The sequence below is a fragment of the Eulemur rufifrons genome, chromosome 6 (assembly GCF_041146395.1).
Source record: "Eulemur rufifrons isolate Redbay chromosome 6, OSU_ERuf_1, whole genome shotgun sequence".
NCBI classification, from domain to species: Eukaryota; Metazoa; Chordata; class Mammalia; order Primates; family Lemuridae; genus Eulemur; species Eulemur rufifrons.
The window spans coordinates 11,737,366-11,762,436 of NC_090988.1; the positions used below are offsets into that span (position 1 = coordinate 11,737,366).

Here is a 25,071-nt window from a genome sequence, read left to right on the forward strand (position 1 = left end):
GACTTTAACAGTACACAGAATCATATTAATAACGCAGCCAGGAGAGAAGATACCTAGATGAGGTTAGACGGCTGTATATATCGCCACGGGTCTTTCCCTCTGAATTTTCCCATGGCCCTTGGATTTATCTCCCTTTGATTCCTGGACCTGAATCATTACACCTGGCCTTTCAAAATATAGTGATAACCTTGTTTCTGTCTGTCCAGGGCCCTACTGTTGTTATTACTTCTCACTATACAATGGTTTCTTTCATGTTGGTCTTTTCAAGAAACAAACTGTTGGAGAAATAATGAAAAATAAAGATAAATATATACAACCTAAAATAATCAGGTTTCCAGAACTGAGGAGTTTTCTCCAGCTTCATATGGCTTTGCAAGCATGTTGACTGATTCTTCTTTCCAGATTTTCTCAATGTATGTTTCCCTTAGCGTGTGAGCCAGATTCATCTTTTGTGCCTAAAATTAATACATGAGTCTTTCTCAGATTGTCTATTTATTGAAAAACTCTAATTATTCCTACCTTCTTTAAATGTTCCCTCTTTCTAAATTGTCTCCACCACTGACTTCTCATTTCTAATGTTCTGACTCAAGTAATTCTCTAGTTAACCCCTAATTTTGAAGGATAGTCATGCTGGCTTTGCTCTAGTCTTAGTGAGAGAGGAGGCTCCTTATGGCTTTAATTTGACCAAATATGAGGCACTTGGTGACAGTGCTTTCTTGCCAGACAGAGGCCGGCAGCCTTTGGATTGAACTGTCAGTGGACATCTCATAGGCAGAAAACCTGGTGAGAACGGAACCCACATGGAGGGAGCAGAGCCAAGAAAACGGTCCAGATAAACCAGGCTGTGGTTACATCATCTGAACTGTTGGGTCAGCCTTCACCTGAATCCGAGGAAATATTTGAACTTTTAATTTAGGTGATGCAAAAACTTTATTTTTTTGTTGAAAATACCTTTTCCCCAAATACCAATTGACTGATTCTATAACAATTAAATGTGCACCCCACATGTACTCACCATCAAATTGGTTTCACTGATCATCACCTAAGAGCACATTTAGGAATAATATTGATCAGGTGTTGGGCAGATGTGGGTGGGGGGAGGGGATGGGTGTATACATACATAATGAGTGCAATGCACACTGTAGAGGGGATGGACATGTTTGAAGCTCTGACTCAAGGAGGGGGGACAAGGGCAATATACGTAACCTAAACTTTTGTACCCCCACAATATGCTGAAATAAGAATAAAAAAATGTGCACCAATATGAATATATTTACTTATGCAGCATTATTCAGTGTAAATTTATAAAATCTCTTTTTGCTGAAAATGGATGGAAAAGCAGAAATTCTCTTTTTTTTTTTCAGCTTATTATGGGGGTACAAAAGTTCAGGTTACATATGTTGCCCATGTACCGCCCATCCCCCTCAGTCAGAGCTCCAGGCATGCCCATTCTTATTCACAATGATTAAGAAATTCAAATAAGGCAAATTTAAATTGTTAGCCATAAAAATATAAATAGCAATTTTATAGCTCTACCTCCACTTGGCACTTTAATACAAGACTGATCAAGGACATTAGTCTGTTCTTTATATTTTATACATCTTTTAAAGTTATCCCTCTTTTAAATTTATAGTTTTAACATAACTAAGGAACAGGCAATTTCACTGATAGAGACTCTCTATCAACTTAGAATTTTTTAAAATCATGCTGGATATAAAGAAAATCAATTCCATTATTCTGTTAACCATTATACTTTGCATATCCTATAAGGACTTGTTATAGTTTTCAGGTTTTTATGTTTAAAAATGTTTGTTTCTTCTTAATTTGTGAAAGATCTATTTGCTAGAAATCTAGCAATGTTTTTATTGTAGTAATTGAAAGATGTTCCTTCACTGTCAACTGGTTTACTTGGTATTGACAAAGGCCTGTTGTCCTTCTCCTCTTCATTCTTCTGCATGTGTCCTATCTCTCCCCTCTCCCACCACTCGATGCTTTTAAGATTTTTTTTATCACTGGCTTTAATCAACTCGATTACCACATACTTCAGAGAAGTATTTCTCATGTTTCTTCTGCTTGAAGTTTTATTTTAAGATTCTTGGAACTGTGTAGCTTTCTAATTCTCAACAAATTTTTAAAAACTTTGGCAATTAGTTATTGAAATATTTTTTATGACCCCACATTAGGATTCCATTTACACATACATTAGGCCACTTGAAATTGTCTCACAGTTCACTAATGCTCTGTTCATTTGTTTTAGTGCCTTTTTCCCGTTTGTGTTACTCTTGTTATGCTTTCAAGTTCACTAATCATTTCTTCTATAGTGTTTAAACTTCTTTTAATGCCATATTGTATATATTTTTTCAATTATGGTATTTTTTATTCTTATTGTTTTTTTAAATTTCTTTTATGTATCTACTTAACATGCTAATTCTTTCCTCTCCTTTTATAGACTTATTGAATATATTGATAATAGCTGCTTTAATCCCATTACTGGGCATCTACATAAAGGAAAAAGACATTCTATAAAAAAGACACCTGCACTAGAATGTTCATAGTGCACAATTCACAATTGCAAAGCTGTAGAAACAATTCAAGTGCTCATCAATACATAAGTCAATTAATATAATGTGGTATATGTATACCATGGAGTTCTACTCAGCCACAAAAAACAATGGTGATCTAGCACCTCCTGTATTATCCTGGATAGAGGTGGAGCCCATTCCAATAAGTGAAGCATAACAAGAATGGAAAAACAAGCACCATATGTACTCACCATCAAATTGATATTAACTGATCAACACTTATGTGCACATGTAGTAGTAACATTCATGAGGTGTTGGGCAAGTGGGAGTGGGGAGGAGGGAATGGGTAAATTCACCCTTAATGGGTACAATGCACATTATCTTGGTGTTGGGCACATTTAGAAGTTTGAATCAAGTTGCACAAATGCAAATCATGTAAGCAAAAAGTTTGTACCACCATAATATTCTGGAAAAAAATGATTAGATGGGAAATAATGAATGCCTGCGATTGTATCTGATTGTTCCTTTTCTAGTTCCCACTATGTTTCTACCTCAATTTCACTGGTTTTCTTCAAGTTTTAAAAATGAATTTAACGAAATTCAGACATTCTTTTATATACATATCAGTGTCCTCTCCAGTGTAGACCCATCTGTCCAGCCCAGTATTATACCTCTGATGGTGACCTGTAAGAGTTTGGATGTCCCAGTAATGCTAATATGAGAGTTTAGAGATATGTTACAAACACAATAAAAAAACACAACACTAGTTTTCCATAATAGGTGCCAAAGAATCTTTTTAAGAATTTATTGTTCAATATATTGAGCTACACAAAATTTTCAGGCTTCAAATTTTATCTTTGAAGTGTTGTTTACATATAAGAAAGTGTACAATCTTAAGTATGCAGCTTGATGACTTTTTGATTATATACCCATGCAATCTCCATCAGTGATTTGTTCCTCTTTATTGCTGAGTAGGATAAAGTGTCGATGTACTATAGTCTATTTATGCATTCATTAGTTAAAGGATGATAACACCACTATTAACATGTCTGTATAGTTTTTTGTATGAAAATACATGTCATTTATTTATGTAAATATTTGCATTAGGACAACTTTGTAAGAAATTGATGTTTTTTCAAAGAGGTTATAAAATTTTGCATTCTCACAATAATGTAGGAGAATTCCAGTTGCTATTCATACTCAACAAACACTAAGTCAGTTTTTCTTTTTTCAAATTAGCCTATCTAATAGTTTTGTAGTGGTATCTCATTGTGGTTTTAATTTGCATTTCCCTAATGACTAATCATGCTGAGCATCTTTTTACATGTTTATTTGCCATCCATATATCTTCTCTGGTGAAGTATCTGTTCACATCATTTCCTCATTTCTTTATTCAATTGTTTCCATACTTATTGTTGGATTTCAAGTATACTTTATATATTCTGGATAAAGTTTATGAGATATATGATATATGATTGGCAAATATATTCTCCCAGTGTTTGGCTTGTCATTTCATTCTTTTATTAATAATATGGTTTCTGTGAGATGAAAAGTTTTTAATTTTAATACTATCCAATTTAACTATTTTTCTCTTTTATGAACTGTGCTTCTGATATTTTATTTTAGGAATCTTTGCCTAACCCTAGGTCACAAAGCTTTTCCATTTTGTTCCTTTCTAAAATTCTTAAAGTTTAATGTTTACATATATACCTAAATTGCATTCTGTGATAATTTTTGGTAAAGGTATGAGGCAAGGATTGAGGTTGGTTTTATTTTATTGTGTGGATATCTAATCCTTCATCTTCACTACTTGAAAAACCTGTAATGCCTGTGATTTCTTTATTACACCTGTGTATTACTGTCAAAATCAATGACCTCATGTGTGGTCTATTTTTGGATTCTCTTTTTGCTCCATTGAACTGCTTATTCTGTGTTGATTATTGTAGTATTATAGAAACCACACTATCTTGACTACTGTAGCATTGTAGTAACACTTGAAATCAGGTAGCCTGAGTCCTCCAAATCTATTCCTTTGAAACATTGTTTTGGCTATTCTGGTTCCTTTAGCTTTCCATATAAATTGGAGAATAAGCTTTCTAGTAAACATCCTGCTTTGAATTTAATGTAATGGCATGGAATGTGTGTATTAGTTTAGATGAATGGTCATCTTCACAATACTGAATCTTCCAATTCACAAACCCAGTTTAGTTTTCCATAATAGGTCATCTTTGATTTCATTTATTACTATTTTGTAGTTAGCAGTGTAGATATATTACAAATATTTTATTAGATTTAACTAGATTTAACTAAAGTTTCATAATTTTTGGTGTTGCAAATGATACTAGTTTTTAAAAATTTCAATTTCTAATTATCCATTGTTAATAAATAGAAATTACATTAATTTCATTTTTGTGATTTTGTTAAATATGAGTCATATTAGGATTAGTTTTTAGATTTGGGGGGATTTTTTTGATGTAGATAATCATATCATTTACTAATAGAGATAACTTTATTTCTTCCTTTCCAATCTATCTGCCATTTATTTCCTTTTTTTCACCTTTGTACTGTCTATGACCTTTAGTACAATATCGAATAGCAATAGTGAGAATGGAAATTCTTTTCTTGTTTCCACTCTTAGGGGGAAAGGCTTCACTCTTCATCTTTAAGGGAAAAGTTAGATGCGTACTCTCTTGGAAGTGCCCTTCATCTGATTGAGGAAATTCCCTTCTATTTAGAGGTTTTTTAAATGCTCTTTCTTCATCTATTTAAATGACCATATAGTTTTATTTCTTTAGTCTTTTAATGTGGTGAATTAATTACACTCATTGATCTTCACATATTAAATAAACCATGTATTGCCAAAATAGAAACTTACTTTACATGATGTCTTTATATTTTTTATACATTGTTGTATTCAATTTGCTAAAATCAAGAAAAAATGTTTGCATCTATATTTATGGAGGCTATTGCTCTATAGTTTTCTTTTCTTGTAACTACTTTGCCTGACTTTGTTATCAAAGTAATGCTTATCTTATAAAATGAATTGTGATGTCCCTCCTTTTTAATTTTTTAAAGAGTTTGTATAGAATTAGCATTATTTCTTCTGCAAATGTTTGGTAGACTTCAATAGCAGAGCTATCTCAGTCTGGAGTTTGATTTGTAATAAAGTTTTAATAGAAAATTCAATTTTTAAAATAAATATAACAACATTGTAATTATATATTTCTTTTTTAGTGGATATTGGCAGTTTGTGTCTTTTAATGAATTTATCCTTCAGTGGTTGTCAAATATATTAGTATCACTTTGTACATAGTTATTTCCTTAACTTTCCTCTTAAAGTCTGTAGAATTTGTAGCAATGTCCTCTCATTATTCTTCTATTGTTAATGTTTCTCTTTTCATTTTTTTTAACTGACAATTGTGGCTAGTGTATTATCACTTTTATTGATCTCAAAAACGTAGGTTTTAGATTAATTATGTATATTGTTCTTTTTTTCCCTGTTTTATTTTTTGCCATTATATACATTATTTCATTTTTCAGCTTATTTTGGATTTAAATTGATGTTCTCTTTGCAGTTTCATAAGATGAACATTTAAATTTGTGATGTGAGACCTCTCTTTTTTTTTTTTTTTTTTTGAGGCAGAGTCCCACTCTGTCTCCCTGGCTAGAGTGCCATGGCGTCAGCCTAGCTCACAGCAACCTCAAACTCCTGGGCTCAAGTGATCCTTCTGCCTCAGCCTCCCAAATAGCTGGGACTACAGGGATGCACCACCATGCCCGGCTAATTTTTTCTATATATTTTTAGTTGTCCAGCTAATTTCTTTTTATTTTTTTAGTAGAGACAGGGTCTTGCTCTTGCTCAGGCTGGTTTCAAACTCCTGAGCTCAAACAATCTGCCTGCCTCGGCCTCCCAGAGTGCTGGGATTACAGACATGAGCCACCACGCCCAGCCTCTTCTTTTCCAATGTTGGCACTTAAGTGGAACAAATGGACCTGCACACACTATATTTAAATATATTACACATATTTTTTTTCTTTACCTTTTCTTTTACTTTAAAAGGTTTTCTGATTTTCATTTTTATTTTCTCTATTTTCTTTTTAGAGGCTACTACTTTTTTTCTGGTGGTAACTTTATTGTTATTCACATATCATACAATTCACACATATAAAGTATAAAATTCAGTAGTTTTTACTTTATTCACAGAACTGTATAAACATAACCACAATCAGAATTTAGAACATTTTTATCACACCCCGGGGAAAACCTCATACTCTTTAATCCTCACTTCTCTATTCTCCCTCCCTGGGCTCTTGGCAACCACTAATCTACTTTGTCTCTATAGATTTACCTGTTCTGGACATTCCACATAATATGAGTAAAAGAATTTGTGTTCCTTTGTGACAGTTTTTCTCATTCAGCATAATGTTTCCAAGGCTCATCATGCTTTATTCATAAAGGTACTTAATTCCCCAACTTCTTCCCCCTCCTTTATTTTTGCGGGACAATACTCCATGGTATGGATATACCACATTTTGTTTACCAAATTACTTGTTGGTAGATATTTTTTCCTACATTTTTACAATTATTAATAATAGTGCTTCAACTGTGTATATACAAGTTTTTGTGTGAATATATATTTTCATTTCTCTTAGGTAAATAACTGGGAGAAGAATTGCTGGGTCAAATGGTAACTCTATGTTTAACCTTTTGAGGAACTTCAAGTCTGTTTTCCAAAGTGGGTGCAACTCTGACATTCTCACCAGCACTGTATAAAAATTCCAATTCTTCTCATCTTTGCCAATGCTTAGCATTACCTTTTTTTATTAAAAAAATTATAGCCATTTTAGGGTGTATGAGGTAATATTTCATTGTGGTTTTGATTTTCATTTTTCTAAATACTAATGATATTTAGTATCTTTTCATACTATATTTGTTGGCATATGATACTAAATACATACATAAAGATATGAGCATCTTTTTATGTGCTAATGGGCCTTTTGTATATCTTCTGTGGAGAAATGTCTAATTGGATCCTTTGCCCATTTTAAATGGGGTTTTTGGCTTTTTATTATTGAGTTGTAAGAGTTCTTTAGGAATTCTAAATGCCTTGCATGATTTGCAAATATTTCTCCTATTGTCTGGATTGTTTTTTCACTTTCTTAATGATATTGTTTGGAAGTGCTCTTTATTTCGAGCAGTGTGAAAACTTGCAGAGTCTGTGGCTTCTGTGGCTTTTTGGCTAATGAAGGGATGCTCTCTGTATAAACATTCAATGACTCCCTTTCCCTTCCAATTCATATAAAAATGTATATGTAAATATATCCTTAATGTCTGTGTATATATATATATATTCACATACATATTTTTATAATGGTTTTAATATGCTAAGGCAGGTGAGTTTATTTAAAGCTTAAAAGACTAATTCACTTAACAAATAACAGCCATATTCTATAGCTAAATTGAACAAACACAATTTCCTATTACAAATGTTTTCATGACCTTTTTTATTAAGAGACAGCATTGGTGTGCCACCCAGTAGTAGACATTATTCTTCCCCTTCTCCCTAATGCCAGAAAACTCCCTTCATGATAGTGGCTAAACATGAGAGATGGTTGTTTTGCCAGTTCCCTTCACAACTCTTTGGCATGTGGTATAAAGGGATGTCATCGATTGGCTTCTGGGGAAGATTTCATGATGTAAAGAGAAAGAGATATGTGAGGAGAGCTCTTTTGTCTTGTTCTCTTGCTTTTATATTTGGATACAGTTGTGTAGATGTGATTCATGAAGCTGTGGCAACTCTTTTGTGATCACTGAAGTGCAAATCATGAAAATTAAGGCCAACAGACTGAGGACAGTGGAATGGCAGAGGTTGGGCTCTTGATGAGAATATTTAGTTACTGAACCAACCCTAGGACACTCTACCTCCACATTTATTGTTACATGAGAATAATAAGGTCCTACATTAAATAGATTTTTACCTATGTATTCTGTAATGTGAGGCTAAAATTTTTCTAATTGATAACATTCATTTAAAGTTACATTCCCAGGTAGTAAATGGAGTAAATGTTTCAAAAGATGAATATCTCGAAGGATATTTTTGGTCCTTTTGGGTAAACATTGATGGGAAAAAAGTATAGTTGATTAAGATGAGGAATTTATGCAGATTTAATTTTAAATTTTAAATATAATCTTACACAATTAGTGTTTTTTAGATTTTTAATATACTCTTGTGGACTCTGGAATGTAAGCATTTTCAAATATTCACTGTTCTGTATTTGTTGGAAGAGTAAGATTTCACATAGTGCTTAACATACTTAGATTACTTCAAAATAATTCATGACTTCTTATCAACTATCATCTGACTCTATTTCTTCATTAATTTTAATCAAGACTGAATTATAGTATTGAGACTGATACTTTTAGTACATAGCCTCAAATGCTCAGTGGATAATGGAGAACCACTGGAAGTTCTAACACTAGGGAGAGACAGAGTTGCACTTTCAAAACTTATTTCAGAAGCATGGACTAAATAAGAGAAGTTTATGGAAAAATGCTAGAATGGCAAATAGAAGCCACTACAATTCAGTAGCACAGTCCAGTTAAAACCTAAAGGAATGGAAGTCATGGATTTGTAGATTCCATCCTTATCATGTGAGAAATGTGGAAAAGTTCTGAAGGTTTTCAGCTAAAGAATGTAATATCCATAAATATTTAAGGAGTTTCTGTTATGAACTTTGTACTGCACTTAGCACCAGGAGCAAAGTAGTATGCAGAAGTGATCCTTATCTTTACATAATTTATAGTTTTTAGGGGAACACAGGAATTAAAGGAGAAAAAATTTGTAATTACTGTTACAATGGAGGATCTATCCGAAGTTATGAGAACATACATAATGAGAGCTGACATTTATTGTCTATTTACCATGTATGAGGCACCATGCCACCATTTTACTTATATTATCTCATTTGGTCATCAAACCCAGTGACAATGAATAGGAAAGGCTATTAGTAGTATCACTATCTTAGAAATTATACACCTGAAGCACAGAGAAGTTAAGTGAATTGCCAAAAACATTATACTTAGTAAACATAGGGCAGGAGGGATTCAAACATAGAATGTTGAACACCAGAGACCACTCTTTTCTATGAAAAGAAGAAACTGGTGATCTCATTACTGAAGTGGCACATTTAAAGACTGAGCAGGACACTCAGGTAGAAATTTCCAGTTGGTATTTAGAAGTAAAAAATGTTGGAAAAGATATAAGCCATTAAAAGTTGTTTTGGTGATATATCAGGAGAGACAACATCTGAAGTGAATTACTTACAATCCTTGAAAATTTCCAGATGAACAAATATAAGGAAGGCTGGAGGTACATCTTTGTTGTTGTTGTTGTTGTTGTTTTTTATTTCAGAATATTATGGGGGTACGAACATCTTTAATGCCTTTGCCTCGCCAGAGCCAGGGCTGCAAGTGTGACATTCCCCCATACAGTGTGCTCTGCATCCATTAGTTGTGCCTTTACCTACCCCCTCCCCACCTAATCAGTACTCAATGAATATTACTACCATGTGAGCACCTTAGTGTTGATCAGTTAGTACCAACTTCATGGTGAGTATGTGTGGTGCTTGTTTTTCCATTCTTGTGATACCTCGCATTGAAGGATGGGCTCAAGCTTTATCCAGAATAATATAAGGTGCTATTGCACCATTGTTTTTTGTAGAAATTTTCACTTAGGGTGTGGGAAGAAAGAGAGAAAGAACCTAAACAATAGATTTCCTTAGAGAGCAAGATGGTGGGGGGATGGGAGTTTATTTTTGGCTCTGCTTTGGTGGATGTCCAATCCCTAGAGTGAAAGAAAAACTTGAGGAGAATATTGAATCCCTAAGCAGCTAAAGACAGAACATGGTCCCAGATGTAAATACAGTCCCCTTATTTCCCTGTTACTCCTAGAAATGTTCCCTGGGGAAGAGACTAAGCTTCTATCATGTTTATAACCAAGTACATTATATCTTTAAACTCATATGAAATCTGTCTTATGCAGCGGTTAAAGTGTTAATAATAGAGACTCTTAATTTTTCTCTGTTGCTTGAGGAGAATCAAAGTCATAATCATAAATTATGATCTGTAGTTCAGAAATATTTCCAAGACATAGCAGAAATTAAGTCTGAACTGCATTCTCTTGGAATCAAAGGAATCCAAATGTGGGATCCTGAAATTACTCTTCCAGGACCACAGGGAAATAACAAAATTAAAGAAGCACCAAGGTATTCTAGACTAAGAATGATGAGTTCCTGAATTCTATTTTTATCAATATCCTTTTTGAGATGGAAATCCAGGGAGGTAAGATATTCTATTTGTCCCCATATTGTATAATCCTGGGACTCGAGTGAAACTAAAGCAAGTATGTGTTTGAAGAGGGAGCAAGGAATGTTCAGAGACTGCTGTTGCAGTGTCTCTATCAGTAAGTATGCTGCCCATGGACAGAACCCTCTCTGTTCTAGATTTATAACTTTTTCATTGTGACATTGGAGAGTTAATTAAAGCCCAAGACTCTGGCTCCTTACTTTTGGATTAGAAATGAGAGTCTTGGTTCCCATCCCAATAGAGTCTAAACTGCATTAGAGGACAGCACCAGGCAGTGAAGGCCTCTGTATTCAATTTTACTGGATAAGAGAGGGCTCAAGTGAATAAAGAAATAATGAGATCAGAAAAGGACAAATCTGTCCTGGTCATCCCTTTTTCTCCCTTATTAATTGTTATTTATAGGAGTCATGTTTGCATATGGCAGCACTGGCCTTCCCTTTCTAGAGTAAGTTGGTGCTGCTCTGTAAAGGCAGATTTTGTGGGTCCAGGTCAGGGTAGTGTCAGGTATTCATATACACTTTCGAACAGACTCATTGTGGGAAGAACTGGGTTGTCCTTTAATGCAACTATTTTTGTTTTTCTGTCCCCATAGATCCTCTTAGAGAAGAATGGCTCTTGGAAATGGCTCTTTTGTGACTGAATTCATTCTGGTGGGGTTGACAGACCAGCCAGGTCTCCAATTGCCCCTGTTCTTCCTGTTTCTAATAATGTATATGGTTACTGTATTGGGAAATTTGGGCTTGGTAACTTTAATCCGGCTGAACTTACACCTTCACACCCCCATGTACTTTTTTCTCCTTAACTTGTCCTTTATAGACTTCTGTTATTCTTCTGTGTTTACACCTAAAATGCTGATGAACTTTGTATCAGAGAAGAACATTATCTCCTACATGGGATGCATGACCCAGCTTTTCTTTTTTTGTTTTTTTGCCATTTCTGAATGCTATATGCTAACATCAATGGCCTATGATCGCTATGTTGCCATCTGTAACCCACTTTTGTATAAAATTGCCATGTCGCCTAAGATGTGTTGCAGCCTTATGCTTGGTTCATACTTGATGGCCTTCTCTGGTGCCATGGCCCACACTGGATGCATGCTGAGACTGACCTTCTGTGATGAAAATACCATCAACCACTATTTCTGTGACATCCTTCCTGTGCTCCAGCTCTCCTGCACCAGCACCTACGTTAATGAGCTGGTGGTTTTCATTGTAGTTGGCATCAACGTCCTTGTGCCCAGTCTCACTATCTTTATTTCTTATGGTTACATCCTTTCCAACATCCTTCACATCAGCTCCAAGGGGGGCAGGTCCAAAGCCTTCAGCACTTGCAGTTCACACATAATTGCTGTTTTTCTGTTCTTTGGCTCATGTGCATTTACATATCTGAAACCATCTTCTGTTGGGTCTATGGATGAGGGAAAAATCTCTTCTGTCTTTTATACACATGTGGTTCCCATGATGAATCCCTTTATCTACAGCTTGAGGAACAAAGATGTTAAACTTGCACTGAGGAAAACTCTGAGTAGTAGAAAACTGTGATTCATAACAGTGAGTCTCTGTGCATGTAGTTATAAGCCAGGGACCTTATGTTTATTTAATTATAATATTTTAATGACAGCCTTGTTATCCTATATCTTTTTACCATGGTAAAGAAAATTTGAGTCTTCTCTCAATTTGTTTATAATTTTTAGAGTAGTTATTCTTTTCTTTATATTTTTACAATTTCTTCCACTTTTGACATTTCCTGTGTAGAAATAATAATGTTAAGAAAGTAATTTATCTGTTTTTTTCCCATTTGTCATCATGGACTTCCTTTTCTTTTCTTCTGGAAAAAAAGATAAATATTTATCCCCAAAATATCAAATAAAGTAGCACTAGGACAACATTGTGCCATTGGGTATGGGGTGTCTTTTTAAATTTTATTTTTTATTGATACATAATAGATGTGCATATTTTCAAGATACATGTGATAATTTAATACATTGGTGTGGAGTTTCTTATCTTCTACTTGTACTGTACCATTGCAAGCTTGAACCAGATCATCTGCCTCTACTCCTGTCCGTTCATCCTCCACTGGGCAGGAATGTATCTCCTTCTAATGCCATGTCACAGATACAGAATGTTTCATAACAAATATCCAATATAACTCCTTTTGCAGGTGTACAGTATGCATTAAGCTTCTTTTGTTAGCAATTTCCTATTTACTTTTGTATAACCTAACAGCACATGGTAGATTCTTAATATATATTTATCGTATAGAGAGGATAATGATTCTCAGAGATTAATAGTTTACTTAAAGTCACACAGTTTGTTAATAAAAAAAAGCCTAGGATATAGTATTCATTCCAGATTTCTGATCTACTACTCTTTCTAGTATACTTTCTGTCTAGCTAATTTTATAATTTTGATCCAGTAAATATGAATACAAAAAATTTCATTAATATTTTGAAACTTCACTGAGCTTTGTTCCTGGATGATACATTAGTTTTTCTTTGGGTGTTTGCTATTTTATTTTTTATTTAGAAAAACTATTGGATGGTTCCTTTCTTTTGGGACAGATGAGGCTTTTTGGCCTAAGATAGTTGGAAGATGATTGCCTCAACCAGGGAGCTGAATTTTTTCTACAAAATTTTTAAAAATTGATATGTTTTCAAGGTCTTGTAATTCAGAGAACAGGATCTGGGAGAGAAAGGAGCCCAGATACATGTCATTTAGGCTGGGACCCAAAGGGGCATAAATAAGAGATCCGTTTTAAAGGGATTATTAGTGAGGTTTTAGAAACCGCACTGCAATCTGAATTTGTATCTGCCATGTAGATACTTACCTGCTTCAATTACCAAAACTGCTTTAAAACATTATATAATCAGAACCAGATATTAGTATCATAATTCGATTTCAGAAGTGACTCAGTGGTTAATAACTTTGTGTTGAGTCACATAATATTGGGTTAGAGCATATTATATCTGACCTTCCTGGGTAAGCATTGTTCCTGGAGACCACTATGGAAGTGAGTCTGAAAATGAAAGTCAGCTATATTCAGTTAAGTAAAGACTAGAGGGAACAAGTCATTGACTGTTCACCTTTGCATGTATGTAATCATAATGCAATCATCATCAGTTTTGCCTTTCTGTAAATAGGTCACAAGAGGGAAGTTGGCATAGATTGAGAATAAATGATTTCTTTTATAAAAATGATGGTGAAATGTGATGGCCAAAAAGTCATGAAAACAAATATTTTGGTAGTGACTTCTGGGAATGACCTACAAAAAAAAAAAAAGAAAGAAAGAAAAGAAAAAAGAGGCCGGGCGTGGTGGCTCACGCCTGTAATCCTAGCACTCTGGGAGGCCGAGGCGGGTGGATCGCTCGAGGTCAGGAGTTCGAGACCAGCCTGAGCAAGAGCAAGACCCCGTCTCTACTAAAAATAGAAAGAAATTATATGGACAACTAAAAACATATATAGAAAAAATTAGCCGGGCATGGTGGTGCATGCCTGTAGTCCCAGCTACTCGGGAGACTGAGGCAGTAGGATCGCTTAAGCCCAGGAGTTTGAGGTTGCTGTGAGCTAGGCTGATGCCACGGCACTCACTCTAGCCCGGGCAACAGAGCGAGACTCTGACTCAAAAAAAAAGAAAAAGAAAAAAGAAAAGGACCATAAAGGACTACAACTAGAGAGGAACAATTATTTAAAATAGGAACCAAGAATAAGAGCTCACTCACAACTGACATGGGGATTAGGAAATGTGAAAAGAACAAAACTTTGTCTTGAATCTTTGGATTAAAGTTCCCAAATTAGTGAAGTCAGGAGATGCAAGATTTAATGGTATCTTTCATTTGCTCTTGCATTACTCATGCGAAAGCCTTTTGATATTCTCGCTAAAAAATAAAAACAAAACACAGAACAGACACAACAGAACAAAAGAAAATCCTTTTTAATTATTTCCTCAGTATCTAACCCCCTCCCTACTCTCCAAAGACAGGTCAATTTATGGAAATTTCCATCAATGTATTGATCCCTGCTTATCAAAACTAAAGTTTGAAATTGGAGCTCATTATAGAAACTGTAAAGTATGGTAGAAAATACTAAGTATCTTATATACAGGTGCGAATTAAATTGTACAGAATGAAATACAGTCTGTTACAACTCAGAACCTTTGTTTTACAGTTGGTATAATGTTAATGCTTGAGCCATTCTCTTCCCTGTACCTGGATCCACTACCTGTTTTTCTCCCCTATTTTGTTATCTACTGGTTCTGTCTTCCTGGGAGCATTTTCTGATTCCCTAAGACTGCATGAAGATTCTCTTTTTTTAGCTTTCATCCCATTCATATTTACTTCTACAGTTCCATGTATCACATTGTATGATAAGTGCTTTTTACATTCGTCAGTTTGGATATACTGTAAAAGTGGCAGTAAACATAGATTCCTTTCCCTTAAAACAGGTGGGTCTTTGCATAGGGCACAGACTCAAAAAGTATGAGTAATAGAAAACTATGTTTTAATGCCAACAAATGTGTTCAATGCATATGGAAGAAAATGGAGCTAAGACTGTTTACCTTGTCACCATTTTAAGCAGGATAGATGCATGCTCAGTATAGTGGGTAAAGTTCATTTAGCATTCAGATGGTCTCAAAAACCTACATTTTTTTTTTTGCCTATTCAAGGCAGAAACCTACCGCTACCAATAAGTCTTGGCAGATACAAGACTTGTGTTAGCTGCCCTGGAAGCAGAGGCCAGCTGGATACAGCCCTGACTCTTGTGAAGAGTTGTTAAACATTCAGAGACAAACCACAAGTTGTTTGTATGTATGTAAAAAATATATATATGTGTGTATACATATATATAAATTTTAATATGTAATATAATATAAATGTATACTTACATACAAAAGACATAAAATCCATAGACATGCTTTCATATCTAAATTAGCGTAGGTATCTAAACTCAAATTTATTAGAATTCAAATGTCAGCCAGCTTTACTGTTAAGTCACATGAGCTTCAATAATAAGTATTTGATTGAAGGTCCCAGTTTCAATTTGAGAATGTCCTGGGCTCCTATATAAAAAATCTTTACCCTGTACAAAAGTACAAGGTCTTTAAAGGTACAACATCGCTTTGTTACCTGTTATCTTCTCAGGTGCTAGTACCTCATTAGTGCCCAAGTAATATTATTGGAATAAATTAGTGAAACTGAGCTACCAGTATGATGCTACTAATTGGTCCTAGTGAATCACAGGGGTCTGGTGTGTAATGTCAGGTTAGTTAAAGTTTAAGATGGTGGCTTCCAGCTTGAGTCCATTGAGATTATTTTTCCTGTGCACATTACAATTATAAGGCAGTTCGAATTAAGTAATGTTATTCACTATACTTAAAATAGGAATTCTCTTTAAAACCAGAATATATTATTTTATTCAGATAAGCACTGGTATAAACCTTAGAAACATGGCTTTTTAATCTAGATTTTTACTTCAATATCAACTTTAGCTATGTCTTTTTTTCTAATGAACTGTGTTTCCATATCTAGATCATTTCTCAATTTCACCCCCTCACCACTGAACTTTGACTTAGAACTGTTGATAATAATTTGACCACCTTAAGTTCAGACAAATATCCACACTTAAAATAATTTTTAAATAAAATTAAATCTCTGAGATAAACAGGGCTACAAGTTACTTTATCAAAATGAAGAGAAGACTGAACATGAAATTTAAAATAAAATCAACCCTATTGTCTTCTTTCATTCCCCTCCTTCTGCAACACAGTGTTTGTAAGAAACTATTGGCATGCCAGATGCCTTACATGATGAGTGATTCAGCAGATGCATTGTGCTTTACCACGAACTGAACCAATTTTATGACCATAGATTTTTCTCTCATTTTAAAATAAAAATAAAGTTAGAAAAGCAAAACAAGATACAATTGAAAAAATGCTCAACATCTGTAAATCATCAGGGTAATGCAAATCAAAACCACAATGAGATATCACTTATGTCCAGTGAGAATGGCCTTTATCAAAAAGTCCAAAACAATAAATGTTGGTTTGGATGTAGAGAGATAGGAACACTCATACACTGTTGGTGGGACTGCAAACTAGTATAACCTCTATGGAAACTAACATAGGGAAACCTCAAAGAGCTACAAGTAGGAATACCATTTGATCCAGCAATCCCATTACTGGGCATCTACCCAAAAGAACAAAAAGACATTCTATAAAAAAGACATCTGCACTAGAATATTTACAGCAGCACAATTCACAATTGCAAAGATGTAGAAACAACCCAAGTGCCCATCAATACATGAATGGATTAATAAAATGTGCTATATGTATACCATGCAGTTCTATTCAGCCACAAAAAACAATGGTGATCTAGCACCTCTTGTATTATCCTGGATAGAGCTGGAGTGCATTCTACTACGTGAGGTATCACAAGAATGGAAGAACAAGCCCCACATGTACTCACCATCAAATTAGTATTAACTGATCAACACTGAAGTGCACATACAGTAATAACCTTCATCAGGTGTCAGGCAGATGGGGGGGAAGGGTATATACACACATAATGAGTGCAGTGTGCACCATCTGAGGGATACAGCCTTGAAGCTCTGACTTGGGTGAGGCAAAGGCAATATTTGTAATGTAAACATTTCTACCCCCATAACATGTTGAAATAAAAAAAAAAATTTTAAATAAATAAAAGGAGGAGAAGCCACTCAAAGAGGGGACCAAAACCTTAATGTCAAGAAATATTTTACATACGAAAATACAAAGATAAATTGGACATGGGTCCTAATTCATAGAGAAGATAACATTTTAAGTACATATGTGGGAAAATATTTTAAGCTGGTGTAACAGCCAATGATAAACAACTAGGGTGATAGTCTGACATGTTTGAAAACCAGTAAAGACTGTTGTAGTGAAAGGAGTGAGGAAGACAGTCATGTAGAAGATGAAGAGAGAGACATAACAAGGGCCAGGATCACATTGGATCTTGTGGACCATTGTGAAACTTGAGTTTTTCTCTGGGTGAAATGGTGCAGGAGATTAAAACAAAACCCAACTTATGTTTTAAAAAGATTATCCTGGCTACTATGTTGAGAATAAACTGTGTGAGGCAATGAATGAAGCAGACTTTGTAGTAACGTAAGTAAGGGCTGATGTTCTCTCACATCAAGGAGGATGTGTCAGAGCTGTGATATGTGGAGTAGTGATGTATCTGTTATGTATATAAAAGTATACATATATGTATAACATTTTAAAACTTTTGTTTGGCAAAAAATACATTATGCAAATCCATGAACCAAAATGGATTATGAAAAAAATTTAGTTTAAATGCAGGTGATAGATATAGGATTAATATCCAGTATGTTTTATAGTTGAATAAAAAATAAAATAAAAACACCACAGAAAATAGGGAAAGTACATAAACAGACAAGTGACAGAAAAGCAAATTAAAAATGATTTACAAATTTATTAAGAAAAAGACACTCAAGCTCATTAATAGGTGAATGCAACTTAGAAATCCTGGGAGAATGAACCTGTGGGAATGAGAATTATTATAATTTTTGAGAATATCATATGATTTTATAGATATATGTAACATATATAATATTATAATACATGTTTTATGTTATATAATATATTTATTATAATTTATATTAAGCATTACATTAACATTTACATATAATTAATATTTATGTTATCTATTATGATTAAATAATATATTAATATTAATAAGATATAATATATATCACATGATAAATGTAATATATCTTAAAGACAACATTCTGGGAATATCTCATTAAATAAAAGTACAGTTTGTAAAGTTATATGTATAACGATTATTGCAGCATTGCTTTTTACAGCAAAAAAGAAAAGGAATTCCCATCCATGTGGAATGGTTTAATAAGTTATGCTATATGTACAAGATAGAATATTTGAGATATTTGAATGAAATGTTTGTAAATGACAAAATCAAGAGGGAAAAAAGGTATTTGTTTGTAAATCAAGGGCATAGTCCCTGCAAATGTGTTTGAGTATATGAGGAGGTAGGAAAATATGGGAGGGTGTATGATAGGTTTACCATGTACAGCTGGGGGTTATGAGTTGGAGGGGAACTTGAAGGTAAAGAAAATGCTGAGTAAAATATAAAGGAGGATGATTCTGGAAAGATGGCAGAGTATGAAGCACCAGGCATATGTATCTCTACTTGGATAAAAATTGCATTGGTATAATCTGTCTAACGTTAACTATTTTAGAACTCTGGAGTCTATTGAATTGCATAGTAAATTGCAGTTATTTTCTGTCAATTTCAGCTTTTAGCATAGAAGCAGCTACTCATCCCCCACCACCCAACCTCCTGGCAGTCACCCAGCCAGGTGTCCCAGAAACAGCTTGCACCCAGCTTGAGAAAGCCAGAGCAGGCAAAAAGGATCCTGTACTCCAAATTTCACAGGCCTGTACTCTGGTTGCTGATTGCTGCTCTAATCTCAGAGGTGCAGAAAAAACATACTCACAAGGCAATACAAAGTGAGATAACCACCTAATAGCGCTCATTGCACATCCTGCTAAAGTAAGCACACACAGACTGTGTAAACCGGCAACTCCATTCCTGGATATATACCCAATAGAAATTCAAATGCTCTCTAAACAATGCATCAAAGAATGTTCTCTTTATAATATCTATTTACTGGAAACTATCCAAATGTCCATTAATAAAAGAATGGTGAACTGCACTATGGCATAGTCACACAATCCAATACTACATGGCAATGATGAGGAGCCATTCGCACCCATGCACCATAGCAGCCATGACTCACGAACACATAAATGGAACAAAGGAAGCCACAGAAGAATATATATGGGCATGATTCCAGTTATATACTCTACAAGGATGGCCAGCCTCATCTGTGGTAACCGAGGACATTGGGGACCTCAGTAGGCAGGACTGGGGCAGCAAAAGAGGCCTGTTGGGGTGCCGGACATGTCTTTATTCTTGGTGTTGGTGCTGATGCACAGACGCACATCGTATAAAAATGCATTAGGCTGCACACTCACCGCAGGTGTATGTACATAGTACTTCAGTAAGAACAGGAAACATTCAAGGTCCAGAACCCACACTCGTCCTCAGCCTCACCTAGGAGGGCTGGAGTGTGGGGAAGCAGGGTTGAGGTTTGGGAGGTTTTCCTGAGTGGTCTCAGATCAGATTCTACTCCCCATTTATGAGTGAGTCTCCTGAGGGCAAGGGCTGTGCTGAGTCTCTCATGTTACTCCACTGAGCAGCGCTGTAGCCCTGAGGGGCAGGTGTTAGGGACCCATTTTACAGATGAGAAAATCTGTGGACAAGGAGACTTGATATCTTGCCTGTGATTATACAGCCAGTGAGTGGGGTTGTCATGGCCACAATCCCAGCCCATCTGGCTCTAAGTAACCACATTGACTCACCCCATGCCTGCCAGAGACCACTCCCTGGCCTGTTAAAGGACTGCACACTCTGCCCTCTGGTTTGCCTGAGATGCCCAACACACCACTCAACTTTCCTGTAGTCATCCTCCCCTGTGCCGAAATTCTGACATCTGTCAAGGCCCCTGACTCCTGTGGCTGCCCCTTGCAACCATCCCAGAAGCCCCTGGTTATAGCCGGGATGTAAACCCATCCCCACACTTTGAGCTTCCCTGGGGGCGCTCACCTCACTCTGCCTCAGCAGTGGTTACTGGACTGGAGGTGTATGGGTGGACCGTGCTTCTGTCATGTCACCATCTTTGGGGTGATGTGGCTGCCTGGCGACTAGGCAAGTGTCACTGTTCCTTCTCACTGTCCCATAGCTCCCAGCTGAGGCTGTCACCCTGTGAGAGCAGGAGGCCTCTTGGTCAGGGGCGTGAGGAGCCATTTCTGTGCTGGTCTTCTGGCCCTAGTACACTGCAGGCCTTGGAGGGCAGGGATGAGGGCTTCAAGCCCTGAAGCTCATGTTTATTGGGTTACTACAAAACATGCGGCAGAGCTTCCCCTCTTTTTTTATGGAGGGACAGGGTGTCAGCGCCAGAGGCTAGATCTTTTCTAGGTAGAGAGAGGACACCCTCAAGCCCCACCCCCAGTTTCCAGCACATCTCCAGGCCCAGGGCTTTGGAAGTAGCAACAAAGTGACATTGGATTCAGGGGAGGTGGAAGCACAACTTTATTTTTTGGCCTGAAGGGGGGGTTACTGTTTTGGGGAGTTCTTGGGAACAGAGCGTGGCCCTGCAGTTTCCAACCTAGGGATCCCGGAGGAGGTCAGGTCCACCTGGGGTGGGTGGGAGAGGCCAGGGCTGTCTGGACAGGGTTGTTACTGTCACCGTGTTTTGATGGGGGTTGGGGGGGGTGTTGAAAATTGGAGGAAGGGCCAAAAGCTCCTGCAGCTACCTTTCTGGGTATTCCTGAAAGAGGGAGGCAAGACTGGGGGGCGGGTCTGAATCTTAAGTAGCTGCATCCCCATTTCAGACACTCCTGCGTCCCACCTTAGGGAATCTCCAGGTGCAATTGGAGGAGTCCTGCGCGCCCCTCAAGAGGGAAGCTCAGCCTCGGCTCCCTCTCCAGGCAGTGGCAGAAGCAGACTCTGGGCTCATGTGGGCAGAAGGTCTCTCCAGCAGCTCAGGATCCCACCATGTGTCCAGGATGTGAGGGAAGGCGAAACTAACTGCTCCACCAACACTTCTCGTTCCTCTCCAAGCATCTTGGGGGTTGATCTCCACCAATACCTTTCTCCATAAAGTTATGCTCTGCACCCTCTTCCTGTGGAGTCTCCTGAAGATTCTAGCACCCTTCCTTCAGTCCATCATTGGATCTATGTTTGTCTGTCCATTTGTTATTTTTCTCTTTCATCAAAAACTTCTTACTGAGACTCTCTGGCTCATAGTGTCTCTGGTCTGCCACCTTGGAGCCCTCCCTTTCTGCCTTTCTTACTGTCTTTCTTTCTAGTTAAGAGATTTCTCTCTGGTAGTATGTTTTAATTTTTTTGCTTTTTATTCCTAGTAATGTGTTATACATGTTTGCATTGTGATAACCATATTGCTTACAAACAAACTTATCGATTTAACACATTATTTTAAAGAAATGATAACTTAGATCACAAATAAAAGAATAAAAACAAAGAAAAATGCAAAACATCCTCCACAGTTTAACTCCATTGCCCCCACATTTTGTCTTTATATTGTTTCAACTTATATAGTTTTACATTTCCTATCTCTCAACAGGTTTCTGTAGGTATTATTGTTTTTGATAGATTTATGTTTTGGGCTTCATACTAGAGTTATAAGTGGATTGCACATGCAATTACAGTATTAGAGTATTTTAAGTTTGTGTACTTAATTTTACCCATGGGTTTTATACCTCCAAATGTTTTCTTTATGCACACTAGTGAGTTTTTTCTTTCAGGGTGAATAATTCCCTTTAGCATTTCTTGTAAGATGGATCTGATAGTGGTGAATTCTCCCAGCTTTTTTATTTGTCTAGGGAAGACTTTATCTCTTGTTCATATTTGAAGGATAGTTTTGTTGGATGAAGTGTTTTTGGATTATAAGTTTTCATATCTCCCAAAACTTTGAAAATGTCATCCCACTTCCTCCTGGCCTATTTGTTAACGCTGAGAAGTCTGTTGCCAGCCAATTTGGAGATCCATTATATTCTCTTGCTCTTTTACGACCCTCTTTGTCTTTCAACTTTAACAGTTTTATTATTATATCCCTTAGAGTAGTCTCAGGTCAGATCTCTTTGGTGTATTCTGACCTCCTGTACCAGGATATTTATCTATTTCTAAACATTTGGAATATTTGCCTCTATTATTTCTTTCAATAAGCCTTTTACCCCTTGGTCTTGCTCAGCTCTCTCTTAAGGACCAATAATTCTTAGATTTGGTCTTTGAGGTAATTTTCTATATCTTGCAGCTGGTCTTCATTACTTATCAATTTTTCCTTCTTTTGTCTCTATATATTTTTAAATAGCCTGTCTTCATGCTCACTGATTCTTTCTTCTGCTTGATCTATTCTGCTGTTGAGAAGCTCCAATAAAATTTTTAGTTCAGGAAGTTTATTTCTCAATTCCCAGATTTCTGTTTGATTTTTTTAAAAAATATTTCAATTTGTTACGGTTCTGTGATAAATATCTGAATTGCTTTTCTGTGCCTGGGAGATTTCTGAGTTTCCTTAAAATGTTATTTGAATTCTTGGTCAGAGAGTTCACATATCACTCTCTCATTAGAGTCAGTCGCTGGTCACTTGCTTTGTCCATTTCGGGAGGTAATGGTTGCCTGGTTTGCTAATGTTTCTTCTGGATATATGTCTATGTCTTTGCATTGAAGAATTGCTTCATATCTACTCTCTGGCTTGTTTTGTTTTGTTTTTATTGGCTATGTTTGTTTAGAATCTTTGAAACTTATCTGTTGATTTTCCCCCCCAGGTCACTGCCTAATTTTGGCATTAGATGGCGCCTTAAGCCCAGGTTTGCCTCAGTTTTAGTAAATAATCAGAATGCCACCTTTCCCCAATGGGGGTGGTCCAAAAAAAGGATAGCTGGGCAGTATGGGAAGGCTGGATAGGGATTTGTGCCCAAGGAACCTGTGGAATAAATGTCCTACAATGTGGCACTGTGGAATAGCCACTCGGATTTAGTGTCTCCTTTGGTCAAGTTACAGAGGAAAATTTTCAGGGCTGGAGACAGTAGTTCTGCCTTCTGCATTATCTCTGGCTGTGCTCAGGGATATTTTTTTTCAGGCATTCCCTATGCTTCCCATGGGTTGAGGCAGGGATAGGTCTTTTTTGGGGAATCCCAAGGTGGTTGAGAAGCTAATTTTTCATCTCAATCTCACTTTTTCGAAAGTAGAAACTGCGTTGATGGGATTTTTTTTTTTTTTTCCATATGCTTGGTCCTGGGCAGATTGGGGGAAGGGGCATCATGAATATGGAAGTCTGATCATTTTACTATCTGCTCAGAGATTTTTCACTTCTCTGTGTCCCTGGGAACTGTTTCATCCTCATATTTGAGTTCTGTGATATTGCTGGTGATAATCTCAGTGCTGTATATTTGTTTTCGGTGTTCTGTGGGGAGTGTGGGGGGAGAAAACCCAGCTTGCCTCCACACTGCCATTTTGGAACCAGAAATTCCTCTCTTGCTTTTTATTTATTTATTTATCTAATTAATTAATTAATTTATTTATATTTACTTAAATTTTTTTTCTTAGAAAACAGATGATGGAGGAGTTAACATATTTTTCAAATTGTTATTACATTAAAAATACAATTTTATGTGCTTTAAATACCTAAGTCAATCTTTAAAATTTAATGAAGTAGGTTTAAATACAGAGAAATTTTACCAATGAAAAGTATTGTATATTAAATGAGTTAAGTAACTTGCTAAGGTCATAACTCAAACCATATCTGTCTCATTCTGTTACCTCAGTCAGCATAAACTATTACTATTGTTCTCAAAGTAGAGCATTACTCTATTCCCAGAAGATGCTTAATACCATTTAACAAATACACATACTGAGATCCTAACCATCAACAAAATGTTACCTAGAAAACATACTTTCATGTACTCATACAATCAATGAAAGTCTGTACAGTTCTGAACTGTGGATGCCCATTTGTCTCCTTTTCTTCACCTAGGTTCTTTTTTGTTGTTGTTGTTGTTGTTTTGTTTGTTTGTTTGTTTTCATTTTCTTCACCTAGGTAATTGTTATTCTTTTTTTTTTTTTTTTGAGTTTCAGGTTTCTTTTTTATTTTTAATCAATAAGCAATACTTTAACAATACAAACTATATAAACATATCAAATTACATTAGTATTCACATCAACATAAGGTCCTTTACATAACTTGTTAATATACTTAGTACAGTCTTTAAAAAAAAAAAGTTTGACTTTAAAATGAGCACCCTCTGGGTTGGTTTGGTTTGTCTGATAACCTACTCATTGACTCACAGAAGATAATGCAAAATGTTCCCCAGTCAAGTACCATCTCCTTGTCCCCTTCCCAGTTAAATACCTTAGTCTACATATGCAGGTTAAGAGTTTAGGAACCATCCCTTATCAGAAATGCCCGGGACTAGAGTGTTTCCAATTTCAGATTTTTTCAGATTTTGGAATATTTGCATTATATACCAGTTGAGCATCCCAAATCCAAAAATTCAAAATCTGAAATGCTCCATTCCTTTGAGTGC

General features: G+C 36.0%; 1 protein-coding gene across 2 annotated transcripts; it reads left to right on the forward strand.

Moving 5' to 3' along the window:
• Window positions 1-3,587: 3,587 nt before the first annotated feature.
• On the forward strand, window positions 3,588-12,428 carry LOC138383725 (olfactory receptor 8B3-like). 2 transcript variants are annotated; one of them, XM_069468765.1, is made up of 2 exons: window positions 3,588-3,599; window positions 11,490-12,428. In XM_069468765.1, the coding sequence occupies exons 1-2, from the start codon at window positions 3,588-3,590 to the stop codon at window positions 12,426-12,428; spliced, it is 951 nt and encodes a 316-aa protein (XP_069324866.1). The 2 variants fall into 2 exon arrangements, with proteins under 2 accessions (XP_069324866.1, XP_069324868.1); XM_069468767.1 differs by lacking the exon at window positions 3,588-3,599 and having other exon boundaries at window positions 11,487-12,428.
• The last annotated feature ends 12,643 nt before the right edge of the window (window positions 12,429-25,071 follow it).